At 34.3% G+C, this 15096-nt stretch overlaps 3 protein-coding genes across 3 annotated transcripts; 1 reads left to right on the forward strand and 2 right to left on the reverse strand.

Moving 5' to 3' along the window:
- The first annotated feature begins 107 nt into the window (after nt 1-107).
- LOC116158784 lies at nt 108-2232 on the forward strand. Its single transcript, XM_031471623.1, has 3 exons — nt 108-542; nt 652-743; nt 1633-2232. The coding sequence occupies exons 1-3, from the start codon at nt 422-424 to the stop codon at nt 2230-2232; spliced, it is 813 nt and encodes a 270-aa protein (XP_031327483.1). The 5' UTR covers nt 108-421.
- Nucleotides 2233-4047: 1815 nt separating this feature from the next.
- On the reverse strand, nt 4048-5234 carry LOC116162054 (protein ALP1-like). Its single transcript, XM_031475581.1, has 3 exons — nt 4478-5234; nt 4265-4430; nt 4048-4210 (listed from the first exon to the last, which is right to left on the reverse strand). Exons 1-3 carry the CDS (start codon nt 5232-5234, stop codon nt 4048-4050), a joined length of 1086 nt encoding a protein of 361 aa, XP_031331441.1.
- A 5690-nt stretch (nt 5235-10924) lies between these two features.
- LOC116160666 lies at nt 10925-14020 on the reverse strand. Its single transcript, XM_031473930.1, has 7 exons — nt 13404-14020; nt 13140-13261; nt 12727-13085; nt 12245-12674; nt 12002-12161; nt 11711-11850; nt 10925-11274 (listed from the first exon to the last, which is right to left on the reverse strand). The coding sequence occupies exons 1-7, from the start codon at nt 13498-13500 to the stop codon at nt 10945-10947; spliced, it is 1638 nt and encodes a 545-aa protein (XP_031329790.1). The 5' UTR covers nt 13501-14020; the 3' UTR covers nt 10925-10944.
- Between the last annotated feature and the right edge of the window lie 1076 nt (nt 14021-15096).

Below are 15096 nucleotides of genomic sequence, written 5' to 3' on the forward strand. Positions count from 1 at the left end.
AATACTTCCTTGAGGAACTCCACAGTCGACACGTAGCATGTTAATGGTAAATAAACACTGGTAGCATTATGCCTTGTACACATCTACGCTGCAACGTGTAATGCAACGTGTAATGCAACATGTAATGCAACCAATGTGGACAGATGTTGCACGTTGCAGCTCTTGTTGCAAAACGTGTTCGCTCGCGATCCGATCATTGTCGGTTTTTGGCGCGCCATCAAAGGAAATTTCAGTTGCAGTGTGGACGGCGTTTATCGTGCATGTGCATTCGTACAAACTATATATCCGCGCATTTGAAAGATGGACGATTGGGACGAGGAAAAAGTGCTTCTCCTTATTCAACTGTATCGGGAAAAAGAAAACATATGGAATCCCCGAAATGAAAATTATAAGAAAACGCATTTAAAGGTAGATACCTGGAATGAAATTGGAGACGCTCTCGCCAGTACGGGCGAAATTTGCAAAAAAAAAGATGACAAGCGTTTTATCGTCGTACAGACGTGAGAAAGCGAAAGAAACAAATACACATGGTACTGGAAAAGGTAAATATGAATCTCTTTTTTCATTTACGTAAAAAAAACTATACTGATTTTTCATTTTTTAATAGTTGAATTTGTTAATAAAATTGTAGTTTTAAAGATACATTTTTAGGTTCAGCGGAAGTATACAAAAGCAGATGGTTTGCGTATGATGCTCTGGCCTTTCTGAATGAAAGAAACCAACCGCGAAAACGATCTAATACCGTAAGTACCTACTATTTATATTTTACGCATATAGATTTTGCCATGAAACTTTCCCTTCGTTAATAAAATAATCCCCTAGCTCATGTCGAATATGATCGAGGGCAAGTGATGTTCTTCTGGGCACGTTTTTAAGTGAAGTCATTGATCTGCCTTCATTATCGTTCCTCCATGTTCCAGGGGTAACATTTCCGTCTATTTCTTTATCTAAGGATCCCGGAGGAGTATAAATATTGCGTGCGTTCCTCCTTAAATAATTGTGGAGGTAAGCAATAGTCATTACTACTAGTTCGACCTTTTCTGGTTCCAAAACGATTGGTTTTCTTAAAATACGAAATACAGATGATGTTATACCGAATACGTTCTCAACTACCCTACGCGCCCTACTTAAGCGGTAATTGAAGATTCTTTTCAAAGTACCAGCCGCATGTTCTCCAGAAAAAGGCTTTAACAAATTTTCTGACAATGCAAATGCGGAATCGCCCAAAAAGAAGTATGGCAAAGCTTTTACTCGTCCAGGTAGTGGTGTGGGTTCTGGTAAAAATAAATCTCCTCTCTTCATTTTTTTACCCAATACGCTATCTTTAAACACTCCTCCATCTGATATCCTTCCCTGGCAACCCGTGTCAATAAATAAAAAATTGTAATCGGCATCGACTAGCGCGAACAACACGATGCTAAATGTTTGCTTATAATTGAAAAATTCGCTTCCAGAATTGAATGGGGCTTGAATTACCACATGTTTGCCGTCCATACTACCCAAACAATGCGGAAAATTCCACTGAGATTCATATTCTTCTGCTATTTTTATCCATTCATTAGGAGAATCGGGCAACTGAAATAAAAAAAGGTATGGTTAAGTTCTGTATCGTTAACACATTTTTAATTGCAGGTCATTGATGATGAAAAAAACGTAAACGAAACATCGGCGGAGGGAAAGGTCGATCAAGCAGAACCACGTTCTGCACCAATACCACCCAAGAAGAAACGACCCACCGACCAAAAACTGGACTTATTGAAGCAATCATACGGAATATTAAAAGCGGCCTCAGACAACGTTAATTCACTTTCTAATCAAATGAGTATTCAGAATGAAGAGGTTCGGTATTTTTGTGGATTCATTGGAAATAAAATGTCTAAATATTCAGACATAACTAGAGCTTCAGTTCAACATGCAATTCACAATATCATTTTTCAAGCTGACCGTGGGTTCTATGAGGCCACCTATACCGGAAACATGCACTACATGGGACCATCTACATCAACTACTTCATTTGCACAACACATACCAAATACATATTCGAATAACACGAATTCATTCTTTAATCAACTACAGTCAGGACAAATTCCCGGGCAGCATTCTTCCACACTTCCGACACCGACAGCTGAAGTCCCCACACCATCTCCATGTTCATCTTCAGTACATTCATACACTCAGATCTCTGAAGAAACATCACAATCTGAAGAACCTCAGTTTGAAGATTTACTCTAATGCATAACTGATAAATTCAAATAGATTTGTAATTTAACATGAAATACAGTTTTGGTACTTACTTTTATTTCATGTCTTAAACCTTGTGTTAACGCAGCACAGACTTCAGGAACAATTCGACTTATCGCTTGTTTCGATATTCTGAATAAATATTGCAGACTGGAGTAGGAGTCTCCACTTGCTAAGAAACGTAGGGTCACAGCTAACCTATCCTGCACAGATATCGCCTTTCTGAAACGCGTATCTTTCTTTGCTATTTGTGGGCCAATTAATTGAATCAAATATTCAAAGTCTGAACTAGACATGCGAATGAAATTTTTATATTGACCGCTTAACTCCTGGGATTTAAGATCTAACATCAAAGTAGCTCCACATCGTTTTTTATATATGTCTGTTCTCCACCATCTTCGCGATTTTTTATCAGTCACTAATTCTTGCATTATAATGAAAGCACCCCACATGCTAAGGTAAAATGTTGTAACGTCTCAAGAAGTTGAGCGTCCATGTTCACGCACGAGCATACACTGCAACAGTGCAACAGCTGTGGAAACGATATTTACATGAGTTCGCGCCAAATTGTTGCACTACAAAACAAATTTCGTCCACATTGCATTACATGTTGCATTACACGTTGCATTACACGTTGCAGCGTAGATGTGTACACGGCTTTATAGATGAAGACGATTTCGCAGTTTCATATATTCAGGATGCGATACAAAATGGTATATACGATTTAGATGGTGAACTTGTTTCAATTTGTCGTTTGGAAGGTAACAGTGAGTGAGTATACAAGGTAACATTTGTAATAAAATGTTCTTGTGTAATATTTTTAGTGTGAAAATTTTATTAGAAAGAGACGCTGGAGAATCTTCTAGCATGTCAGTAAATGATGATAACAACATTGCTTTAGGTAACTAGGTATAATTACATATTGATGTGTTACTTGCTTCTTTTTTTGCTCTTTATGTTTTCAATATCGGTGATTTTTTGTTATAATCGTATAATAAATTGTTGTTTTTTAGAAGATGGAGCACTAGCGATACAGAGTTGGACAGAAGCTCCTACAAAGCTCTTAATTGAGCTGTATAATAACTACAGCCCAAAAGTTGGGAAAGTAGTTAAATTAAAAAATAAAAAAAAATGTGGGAAGCCATTAAAGACGATATGGAAAAACAAAATTATACCTTTACTGCTGCCCAAATTGAAAATCGGTGGAAAACGTTAGAGAGGTCTTTTAAAAAGAAGACTGAAAATAATAATAAAACTGGACGGGCTAGAGCAAGCTGTCCATATGAAAGGTTTGTATTCAGTTACAACTTATTTAGTTTGGGTAATGGTGGTTTTCAGGGAGTTAACAGAATGTTTTGCCAAAAAATCGAACGTTTTTCCTGATTTTACATTGGACCGGGATGGAAATGGAAAAAACAAAAGCGACATTATAAAAGACGCGGATATCACAGTGGAAGTTCCGAAGATAAATTCGCAACCTACAGAAAATGTACAATGTCGTAAGAGTGAAACTTCCACATCTTCTCATGCAGATGAGCCTTTTGCTGAGAGTAGCCAAAATACAACAGAACACCAAAAAAAAAAGCAAAAGGAGTTGCAGGAGAGCTACGAGAATTAAGACATGCCAGGCAAATACAACATAATGAAAAATTGCAAGCATATGAAAAACGTACTGCTCAAATACAAAGAAAAAATGATTTATTAGAAAAACTAATAAATACGTTACAAAGTGAACAATCTGATAATAATAATGAATAAGTTTTGATAAATTTTACGTTACTTATACTTATAATACAGTTATTAAACTTAGTTCTTATTTCTAAATATTTTATTACATATTTCATCGCGTAGAAGTTTTCCACTTTCCTCACGCCCTTCGTACACTGTTTGAATATTTTCCTCCAATTTTGCTTCTTCAAAACAATCTAAATCTGTTTGATCTGCTAAATTGTGTAATACACAGCATGCCCTAATAAAGTGACATAATATTTCAATATTTTTTAGTTTGCAATAATATAATTGCCTAAACCGTTGTTTTAATAACCCAAAAGTATGTTCAATTTGTACTCTAATTTGGCTTAATCTTTTATTGAAATATTTTTGGGATTGAGTGAGATGTCCGTTATCCCTGTAAGGTACTATAAGGTATGGAAGGCAAGGATAAGCTGAGTCACCAAGTAAGTAGTGTCCTAAAAATTATTGATATAAATGCTTGTTTTTTAACACACCTACCTACCTTGTTCTATAAGTGTAGGAAGCTCAGAGAAAATTGGAGAGTTTTTTAATACTCTACTATCATGAGTAGAGCCAGGAAAACCAATAAAAATGTCTATTATTTTTTTGCGTTCATTGCAAATACCTTGTACACATATACTAACATTGCCTTTACGGTCAATGTAATTATCCTTATTGTCATTGGGAGGATCAATAATGACATGGGTGCCATCGATTGATCCTATTACTCCGGGAAAATTGTATTTGGATGAAAACTTTTGTTCGCTTTCAAGCCTTTGTTGTAGAGAAGGCCATTTTATAACATTTACTGACATGTTACTTAAGAATCTGGACACTCTATAAATTATAGTGTGTACTGTCCATAATGAAAGATCAAATCGGTCAGCCAAATCTCTGTATGCACAAGCCTCATGTCCTGCAAACCATAAAAATAACCCAACCTGTTTTTCATAAGAAACAGTATTGTAATGTCTTTCTATGCTTTTGTATTCACTGCTGTCTCTAAACTTGATGGCCAAACTATTAAACAGTGGTCTTGTTATACGAAAATGCATTTTAAATTCCTCAAAAGAATAGGTTGGAACGGTATTCTCAAAAAAAAGCTTAATACAGTTACGACTGCCTTTTATACAACTACTCATACATGCTTGTAAAACATTTTCCTCTATACTATCTTCGGAATCAGAGCTGGCAGTCGAATCTTCATCTTCTAATAGCTCCATTAGAGTATATCTAAAAACTGCTTCTTTTGGATTCATTTTTGAGGTTATCAAAACCAAAATAAGGTTAAGTTGGGTTACAGTGCGCCCAACTTACACTAGCTCGTTTGGTAAACGCAGGATGCACTAATTACCCTCAACAACTCTGTCGTGTTTGCCAAACCTTACACTCAACTACACTAATATTGATACCAAACAAAGCTATTGAGTTTATCATTTCACGCGTAACGTCGAACTTGTAGCATTCGCCGTTACAGCGTTGAGATGATAAAAGCAATGCATTCACCGTTTTCGTACATAAACCATTTCTAGTATCCGTTTTAATTAAATTTATTTTAGAAAAAACTCGTTCGCAGTCGGCATTTGAATGGGGTAAGATTAGTATGTCCAAAACAAATTCGCCCAAGTCCTTAAACGGTATGCAACCTGAGAGGTCTTTATATATTGATATTTTATACCAATAACTGTCAATACTGTTTTCATTTTTTATCTCATCGGGTAATTCATTTAAGTATTGACAATACAGCCTCCATTGATCATCAATTTTTTGTTTTCTCTCTATGTCACCTGGGTTTACAATTCTAGGTAGTAAGTTTATCACCTCTAGAAGGGATTGAGGTCTTTGCTTATCATAATTTTTCTCAAAAATAGCTATTTTGGACAGAATGCTATCTCCAAAATTAAATCTTTTTTTATTTCTTTGGCGGACACTATTAAAAATTGACGACAACGTATGTAAAAGTCATCTCGTTGCTGTTGATTTAATTTAGTAATAGAGAGTTGTCGCACTCATACCGCTAACGCTCCCCCTAACGCTAACATGACGTAATGAATTACCGTAACTTGTTTAACGCGTTGAAGGAAACTTTAGTTGTCGCAAATTCCCGCCAACCGTTAACGATAAACTGAATAAACATAACCTTAAAAATTTACTCCTTTCATTTTAAATTGCTCTAACATACCTGAATACTCTGTTTCAATGGAAGAATTGCTTGAGATAGCATTATTAGATGATTTTGAGGCAGTGGATGAATTATTAGCGGCAAATATAGAAAACAGGAACATGGATGGAATAAGGGCAGAACGTTATCCAAAATTTAATTTCGATGAGTTAACTGATGAGGAAATCCGTCACTATTTTCGGTTTCATCGAAATGATTTGATCCCTCTCCAAGAAGCTCTTCGCATTCCAAATGAAATAAGAACTAACCGGAGGCATGTAACTTCAGGTGTGTAAATGAACACGCCGATAATAGGTCATGAGTAAAAACATTTTTAGGATTGGAAGCATTATGCATGTGTTTACGACGTTTAGCATACCCTAACCGGTTAAGCGATTTAGAACCTTTGTTTGGACTGTCGGCAACGTACATGTCGGATGTAATCAATACCGTTACACGTCACATTTATGATACACATAACCATCTTTTAACAAACTTGGGCAGTTTAAATTGGTTATCGTATGCCAAGTTGACTGAATATAGCCAAGTATGATACAGATTATAACCTGTGAAGATTTATTCCTTACATTGTTTTAGGCAGTATTGAATAAAAATGCTCCTTTAAGAAACTGTTGGGGTTTCATTGATGGAACTGCACGTCCAATTTGTCGCCCCACAAATCTCCAACAAGAGTATTTTTCAGGTCACAAAAGAAACCACTGTGTTAAATACCAGGCTGTGGTGAGCCCTGATGGGATGGTTTGTAGTTTAATGGGTGCTTACGAAGGAAGACGTCATGATGCAGGAATATTTAGACAGTCAAGACTCTATGAACAATTAGAACAATATTGTGTATTCCCAAATGGACAATTTGTGCTATATGAAGATCCAGCCTATTCTATAAGAGAATTATTAATTGCACCCTACCGTAATCGGAATTTGAATGAAGAGCAACAAAATTTTAATAGACGCATGAGTGCAGTACGACAAGCTGTAGAATGGTCATTTGGCAAGGTAGTCAGAGAGTTTGCTTTTCTTGATTTTAAAAAGAATCAAAAACTGTTACTGCAGGATTTGCAAAAAATGTATGCAGTAGGAACAATTTTAAGTAACTGCCAAACATGTACATATGGCAATCAAATTTCTGAATATTTTGGAATGGTTCCCCCTACATTACAACAATACCTAAATAATTATTAATCGAGTTATTAATTATGTTTAAGTATGACCTGTTTCATATTTTCATGTATATTAAAATTGCAATACATTGATGTAGTTTATAATTATGATTTTTTAGATAAAAGGTTTAAAATAATATATATACACTCTTGTTGTTTGTTAAATAATTCAGATGTTTGATTTTGCTGCTCATTTTCAACCTGTAGTCGCTGTAGACGTTCTTCTCTTTGCAAAGCAAACTTATTCTCTTCTAGTGCTAATTTTCTTTCTTCCAAATTCATCTTTCTTTCGTCTAATTGTAGCTGTTTTTCTTTCAACTCCCTTTCCTTATCCCATTTCTGTTGTAGAAGAAGTAGACTATCCGAAATTTTACGAGATTTTCGTTTATGTAATGGCTCTAGAAGTAGTTGTTTAATACAATTAACAAATGTTACCAAATCCAAGTACACGCATAAAAGTAAATGTTTACTTCAAACGTATACACTTTAAAAGAAATATATGGTAAGTTCCTATATGCGCAAACAAATGGAAGATTTTATTTGAAAATATGAATTGTTTACAGTTTAAACAATTCAAACAATTAACAGAAATGTTGCTACTACTTGACATAACTCTACGTGAATTGTAAAATGAAAGCTGCAATTTAATTATAACAAGACAAACATGTTCCTTAGTTCAAAATGTAGCTATGTTCAAAAGAACGCAATGAAATATTCAATCAGATATCACTGTGTGCTTTATTGGAATAATAAGCGGAATCAAATCGATAATACCGTTGTTTCATCGAAATATGGTAGTACATTAATAGAAATGTAGTGTTTAATTGGAGTCCATAAACGATATACTCAACGTAAGTATATCTTTGCTTTGTTTCAAGTAAATGTCACAGGACAGGTTTTGAAATAAAGAACGCGGTTATTCGAATATAGTATTATTTAGGTATGTATGATATTAATATATATTATACAAAAAGACATTCGATATAGACGTACATTGCTTAAAATAACAGTGTAACTACACAGATCTTAACGAAAATTAATACAGAAGTATATAGGTATATGGGTAAAAAACTAAAATATAATTTGAAAAACTGCTTACGGAATTTCTTATATTTAAAAGTGCTATAACTAACACATTATGTTTGTTTAAACTTAAAACTATACTACATCGTTAAAAAATCTACATAACATTTACCATTAGCCAATGTGTGCAACTTGGTAGGTAACTGTGATTGTAAGGCCGAAATTTTCACAGTAAAGTAAGTGTCTTGCGGAGATACTTCATACGCTTCAAAATGTTCACAATACCTATCTGTGGAATATCTTTGAACCACAAATAAAAGAGTTTCATATTGTTTACTAATTAAAATATTCTTTATTTTACAATATCTTGGTATGTCATTTGAAATTTCAAATAATAAAAATGAGCCTTTATCATATTTGACTCCATTTATTTCATACCACGATGTACAGAAATAATCGTCTACTGAAATATCAGAAGTGATTGAAGGAAGATTAATAAAAGCATTAACGGGTCCGTAATTTATATAATTACAAAATCCCTTCTGAGCCATGAATCTGTAAGAATATTTAAGTTGCATTCTCAATGCTAATGAATACGGCAGATTTTTTCTACATCTTATGTAGTGAGCAGTGCTTTTTAAATCTTGATGCTTAGCTTCGAATCTCATACATGAAATTAAACTGATCGGACCAATTTTTTCTATAACTTTTACATAGTGTAATAGAAAATGATGCTTGGGCTTTAAGGTACAATCAAATAAGGATAAGTACATTGAATGGTGTTCATTGATTAAAGTTTTAAGTAATTCTAATGTGCGAGGTGTTGTGACGGGCTTAGAAACAATTTCAGTTAAGTTTAAAAGTTTTAAGTAAAAAATCCATGACGGATCATTCGGCGGAATAAGATCGCCCACGATAAACCTGAAATTCCTTACGAAAGTCAACATCTCAGATGCCGAAAATATTATAACTCCATTGGTTAAATGATCTTTAGAAACCTTGGGTGGCGTGTTCTTTTCAAATTTGTCATAGCAAAAGTACTGTATTCTTGAGTTTAATTTTTCGAGTGTGAAATATTTCTGATTAATTAGATTTTTAATAATTAAAGACATGTCATACCTATGGATACCTTCATAAAGGTCATGCATTATATCCACTACTAAATTGTCATATACATGAAAATTTGAAAGTTGATGCCATACACATACTTCTTTTATTCCTATTCTATTTTGTAGATGATTTTCATAATCGTTTTTTTCTCTAACATAATCATTATTTTCTGTAGTTTGGCCTTCAGAATGCCTTTTTGAGACCGTGCAAAACCTACAGAAATACCGGGCTGAAAAACTTTCAACATACCCAAATATAGAATGCAAACCTAAATTGTCACCAGTGATGGCAACGACCGAAAAAAATACTGTTTCAAATTTCCCTCCAGATATCTGTATAGAAATACCATTTTTTTCTAAGATATTTAATTCTTTTATAAGATCCCGAAACGTTAAATCATTACCAAAATAGCTTCGATCGTCACTATAAAAAATTTGAGCTAAAAATATGTTTTCTAGTTTTACTAGAAACGTTGGCGGTATTGTAGCTATTGTATAGTATACAGCACCAATCTTGTAACACCCTGCTTTACTTCCTAATGGATTTCCCGATTCAAAATCATCGAAATAGAAAACAAGGGGCAAAATTACTTTATTGGGAGACTGTTTAACAATATTTTGATAAATTGATCCATGAACCAAATTGGACATGACACCGCCTGGTGTATACATTTCTAATAATGTTGTCTGATAACATCTTATAGCTTTGTATACATCAGGAAGTTCTAAAAACAACTTCAGCGTTTTTGACAAAGGTATGCGATAGGTCATTCTGTTTTTCAAAATCAAATGGGTTTCACTATCAACACGTTTTGGTTCAGATACAACTCCCAATTTGTGCTCTACAGGTTTAACAATATAATTTGAATTTTCAAAGTATTTTAATCTTTTATATTCAGAATCTAGAGCCGAAAATGGATTAAGCAATATTTCAATCATATTGATAATGTTATGAAAAACGGAAGTAGGTAGGTGTTCCTTACAAAATGTCTCAAAGGTTTGCTTCAATAAATTAATTAAACCTGAGGATAAAAAGCAACGAACCGAATTTAAAATAATTTGTATACTATTTCTTGGTAATAATGAGCAACTATACAATTCTGAAACAAATTTCTTTAAATTTTGATCAAAAATTTCTGTAAATTGTTTAAAATTCTCTTCAATTGTACTTGAATGAATAGCATCCGAATATTCCGGATAGTCCGTACTACAATCATCATCATTTCCTTTAGTATGAGGCGGTATTGTAGTATTTGGTGGTATATCGGATGAACCGCAGGACTGGAAAGCTGGAAAGCTAGAGATTTCAGTTACATTTGTATGTTTCAAGGAGTAATGTTTTTGAAAATCTTGTTTCCGGTGGTATAGTCTATTACAACTATTAATAGGACATAGATAATGATTGACAATACCATGTGAATATTCTAAATGAAAGCAATATTTTTTTAAAGAACTACAATTCCTACCACATTGCACGCACTTCATTGTAAATTATAACTTACTTGAAATTCGATAAAATATCAGAAACATAAGGTGGAATTTTGTCGGATGGTAAATTAATTTCATAGACACATTTTTGCAGCAATGTGTATATGTACTCCGCCTGAATGGGGTAGTTGGCGTTAATCACATGGAAAATTTTGAACAGTAGGTCGAAAGATCGTTTCGCACTCTCACAAGATAGGTGCACCCTACCGTCTATTACTACATAAAACCTTTTGGGATCCTCTGCAGTCCCTTCGACTAGGAGGTACGGCTGTACTCTTTGACCTCTTGCTTGGGCATTATGAACTTGTTGAGAGATAACCGGTTCTATGTCACCTGCAACCTAAAATAAAACGTTATAAAATAGTAGGCTACGTAAAAGGGAAAAGACAGATAAGTTAGATGTGAAAACTAGGTTTTACAATCCCGTGTATTTGCAGAATAATAATATTCATAATTTTGAGACATACTTCCCATCGGTTGACACAACTCTAATCTTGGAAATTTTAGCTAGAATATTGTTATTCTACAAAGTAGACGACCCATAAACCCTCTTATGTTGTTATTTTTTCCGCCCGCCGCCTGCCCGTGGGAAAAAGTTTAAGTCCCTACTCTGTAAGTGTGAAACTATCAAAAAAGTTTTGTTCTGCTAATTAATAGATCTCATAAATTTTATCCCTTTGCTTGTTTAATTTCCTTTAATGACCTAAATCTAAACGTCAAACGATCATACAATGTGAAAAGAAAGTATATTTAAATAAGGTGCCAGTGATATATACCTTTGCCGTGACAACGATGGCGTGAAGAGTTTCTAACGTTGAAAACTTCCAATGTTTATTTATCGCCTTTTGGGTAATAATCCTTCCCTTTGGTGGGAGAAAATACGGCAGAAGCGTCAATTGCTTCAGAAATTTAGCATCTACGAAAATATTAATTAACATTGTTGCAATATTGGGTTAGCATCAAGTAATTTGCCAGTGTTACATTTGCTAAATCTTTGAAATACTACTCTAATAGGTACTTTTAAAGAAAGTAAAAATTGTGAACCTATGACTCGATCAAATACATACCTTCGTTTTCAGTTTGCGGGACAGATTCGTGCAGTTGCAAAGCCACGGAATCTTTTAGGCAATTTAACTTTAAGTTCGCGACCACTTCAAAAAATGATTCCCACTTTGTATAAAGTTTCAGTTCCTTCTCTGGGAACAACTTTCGAAAATCTTGATTAATCTGCAAAAACATTGCCTTATAAATATAGTATTCATGTAACCCAATAACAAAGATTTCAAAAAGCTATTAACATAAATACATACCAACACATCACTTCTTAGGTCTCTTAAAATGGGCCATCTTTCTAAATATTCCTGTACGGTAGGACAATCTTTGTCACAACGTCTTAGATCGTATGTATTGTTCCATTTTTCCATTACCTCCGCCCATGGTTCACTGTTCACCTTTAGCCATGTCATATCATCATTGTTAACTCGTCCCCTCTTCTCAAGTATTTCATCTGTGCTGTCGTTTGACTCTTTCGATCTTCTTTTTCTTTTGGGATTCGCTTCTTCGCACTTATGAATCAAATTACGAACCTTATCCACCAATTTTCCCCTTGCCAAAACTGATTTTCCTATAATGGATTCTGATTTCCTTATTGGTGGAACATAGTAAGTTCCTAAACATTCTCGAGGAAACAAACTAATAATTTTAGCAGCTACTTGATTGTACTCTTCGTGTTTCATACGGCTGAAATTGACATCACCGATAAACTTTCTCAAGCAAATAACCAATGACTTACTTTTTTATGATGTAACTGTACATATGTTTAATAATTATGTCCACAAGCCTTGTACGACGCGTGTGGTCCAAAATATTGTGCTGCTGATAGTATTTCAATATACTACTTCCCATTGGAGTAGTTTGCAGTAGAGTCCGAAGATCAAAATCAGGAAAACTTAATTGTGGTGTGATAATATTCGCTACATTAAAATCAATAAATTCAAATTGTATGTCTTGGGAGACTTCTGTTGCCGTTGTGTTATGGATATTTGGTGTAGTCGCCCCTTCAATTCCACTAGGATCGTCGCTGTAAATAGTAATTGTCGAAGCGGGAGATTCGGTTTCTCTAATTGTTGAATCGGAAGCATTGCAGTCGTCCTTAATAAATAAAATTTTTATAGATAACAATTTTCACAATAATTTTGCTTATACCTGTTGTTGCAATTCCCTAATTCGCAATGATATCAACTTACGCATGCCAAGTGAATTAGGCAACAGTTCGCGAAGCTCTTTGTCATTGAGATGCTTTAGCAACTCTATCCCAATATCATTTCCTAAAAATAAGCTCACTTTGTTATTGGGTTAAGTGCAGTAACTGAATGTATGGCTAAGACATGCCTTCTCCAAATACATTTTCATTGTTATTCTTATTATTTGTAATACTAACACAATAAAAATTTCAAATAATTTACTTACTTTTAAACACATCGATGGTCTCCGCCGTACAACCCCAAGACGCCATCAAATCTTGTACAGTGGATGGAGCCGTTGCGGTTGCGGTATTTTCCATCATTAAATAATCGATGATAAATTACTAACTGCATACACAAAAACCCGAACACAATTTGTTAATAGCAAAGGGAAGATGCGATTACAAATTAAAACCATTGAATGCTAAACTAAAAACGCTGGACTGCAAGACGCAAGTTGTAACGCTTTTACGTGTCGGTAAACTCGCAACTCATCAAAATATGATATACTTAATTATCAGTGCTACGTATATGTCATATGCTTAAATTAAACTTTCATATTCTTCTTTTAAATAAAGGTGGCTTTTAATGAACCAAGTAGAAGTTTAAATATACCATATATTTCATTTAATGCGCACACTATTGAATTCAATACATCCCGCAATTCTAATCGAATATATACTAATCTTTTAATTGATGCGTTAAAGATTTTTTATCCAATTCAGTATTTGTTCAAATTAAACTCCAGATCGTTATTTTGAAACTATTATGTAAGCATTTAAAATAGTCCAAACAAGGATTACTTTCATTTTTTTCCAAGTAAAGATACTTCAGTTAAAAGGGTATTATTTCAAAATGACTTTATACTTTCAAATAAAATAGTATATTTCATTAAAGAAATCTGTTTTATGCGTGAAAACTTTTAAGTTTTTTATTGATCATTTAAGCCAAATATCGTGCATCCAGACACGCCTAACTAACATAACACTCAGATAATGAAATTATTCATAAGACTATGAAACAAACTATATTACTGGCCATAACGGTTGATGGAAAACATAGAGAGTTGTCGCAAACCTTTCCGCTAAACGCTAACGCTATCTTTTAGCAAAATGACGCATGGCGCGATAATAGCCGTAACGCTATTACGTTAGCGACAGCACGGGTATTTCGTGACGAATAGCGCGTTTTGTTTTACCCGTACGAAATATTTTTACTCTTAGTGAGGTAAGTGACATTTACGTGTATTCTCTTGCAAGATTCAAAAAATGCAAATAAAACGCCGAGTAGATTCACAAAGTGGCAGATGACTTGCAACTCATACAGAGTGTTTTGGTAGAAAATCCATACCGAAAGAGTTCTTCAGGTTGGGATAGGTCATTCAAACTTAATAGGAAGTCTCAGTGGGGTAAAATCCTTACATTACGTGGTGAAAGGATCATCGGAATATTATAGAAACTTTTATGAAAGAAGATGCTGCTAAATTTTAAAAAAGTAGGTATGCAAACGTGTACAAAAAATGTGGTCTCTGTACCTAAAGTGTTATAGATCAGGCACGGAAGAGGAGTAGTACGATGAAAAGGTCAGATTGTTGACAGAAATTACGGAGTGAGGCGAAGAATTCCAGTGCAAAACCAAATACAAAGACTCTAATCCATGCTCCAGCCGTCCAAACGCAAAAGGCACTTCAGTCGCGTGTGAGCATGCAGCAACAATTGCGGCAGTAATGCAGAAGGTGGGAATGCTCTGAACACAAAAATTGTACATTGCCTACACTTGTAATGTAGTTCATACACTATTGGAAGATGAAGTAATGTGGAAAATGAAAACAAAATACACGTACAGAGAAACCATTATGACGAAACAAATCAGGACTCGGAACATCAACTCCAACATCAAAATACGTGGTACACAGCAAT

This window comes from Photinus pyralis, unplaced genomic scaffold (assembly GCF_008802855.1).
Source record: "Photinus pyralis isolate 1611_PpyrPB1 unplaced genomic scaffold, Ppyr1.3 Ppyr1.4_LG1, whole genome shotgun sequence".
NCBI classification, from domain to species: domain Eukaryota; kingdom Metazoa; phylum Arthropoda; class Insecta; order Coleoptera; family Lampyridae; genus Photinus; species Photinus pyralis.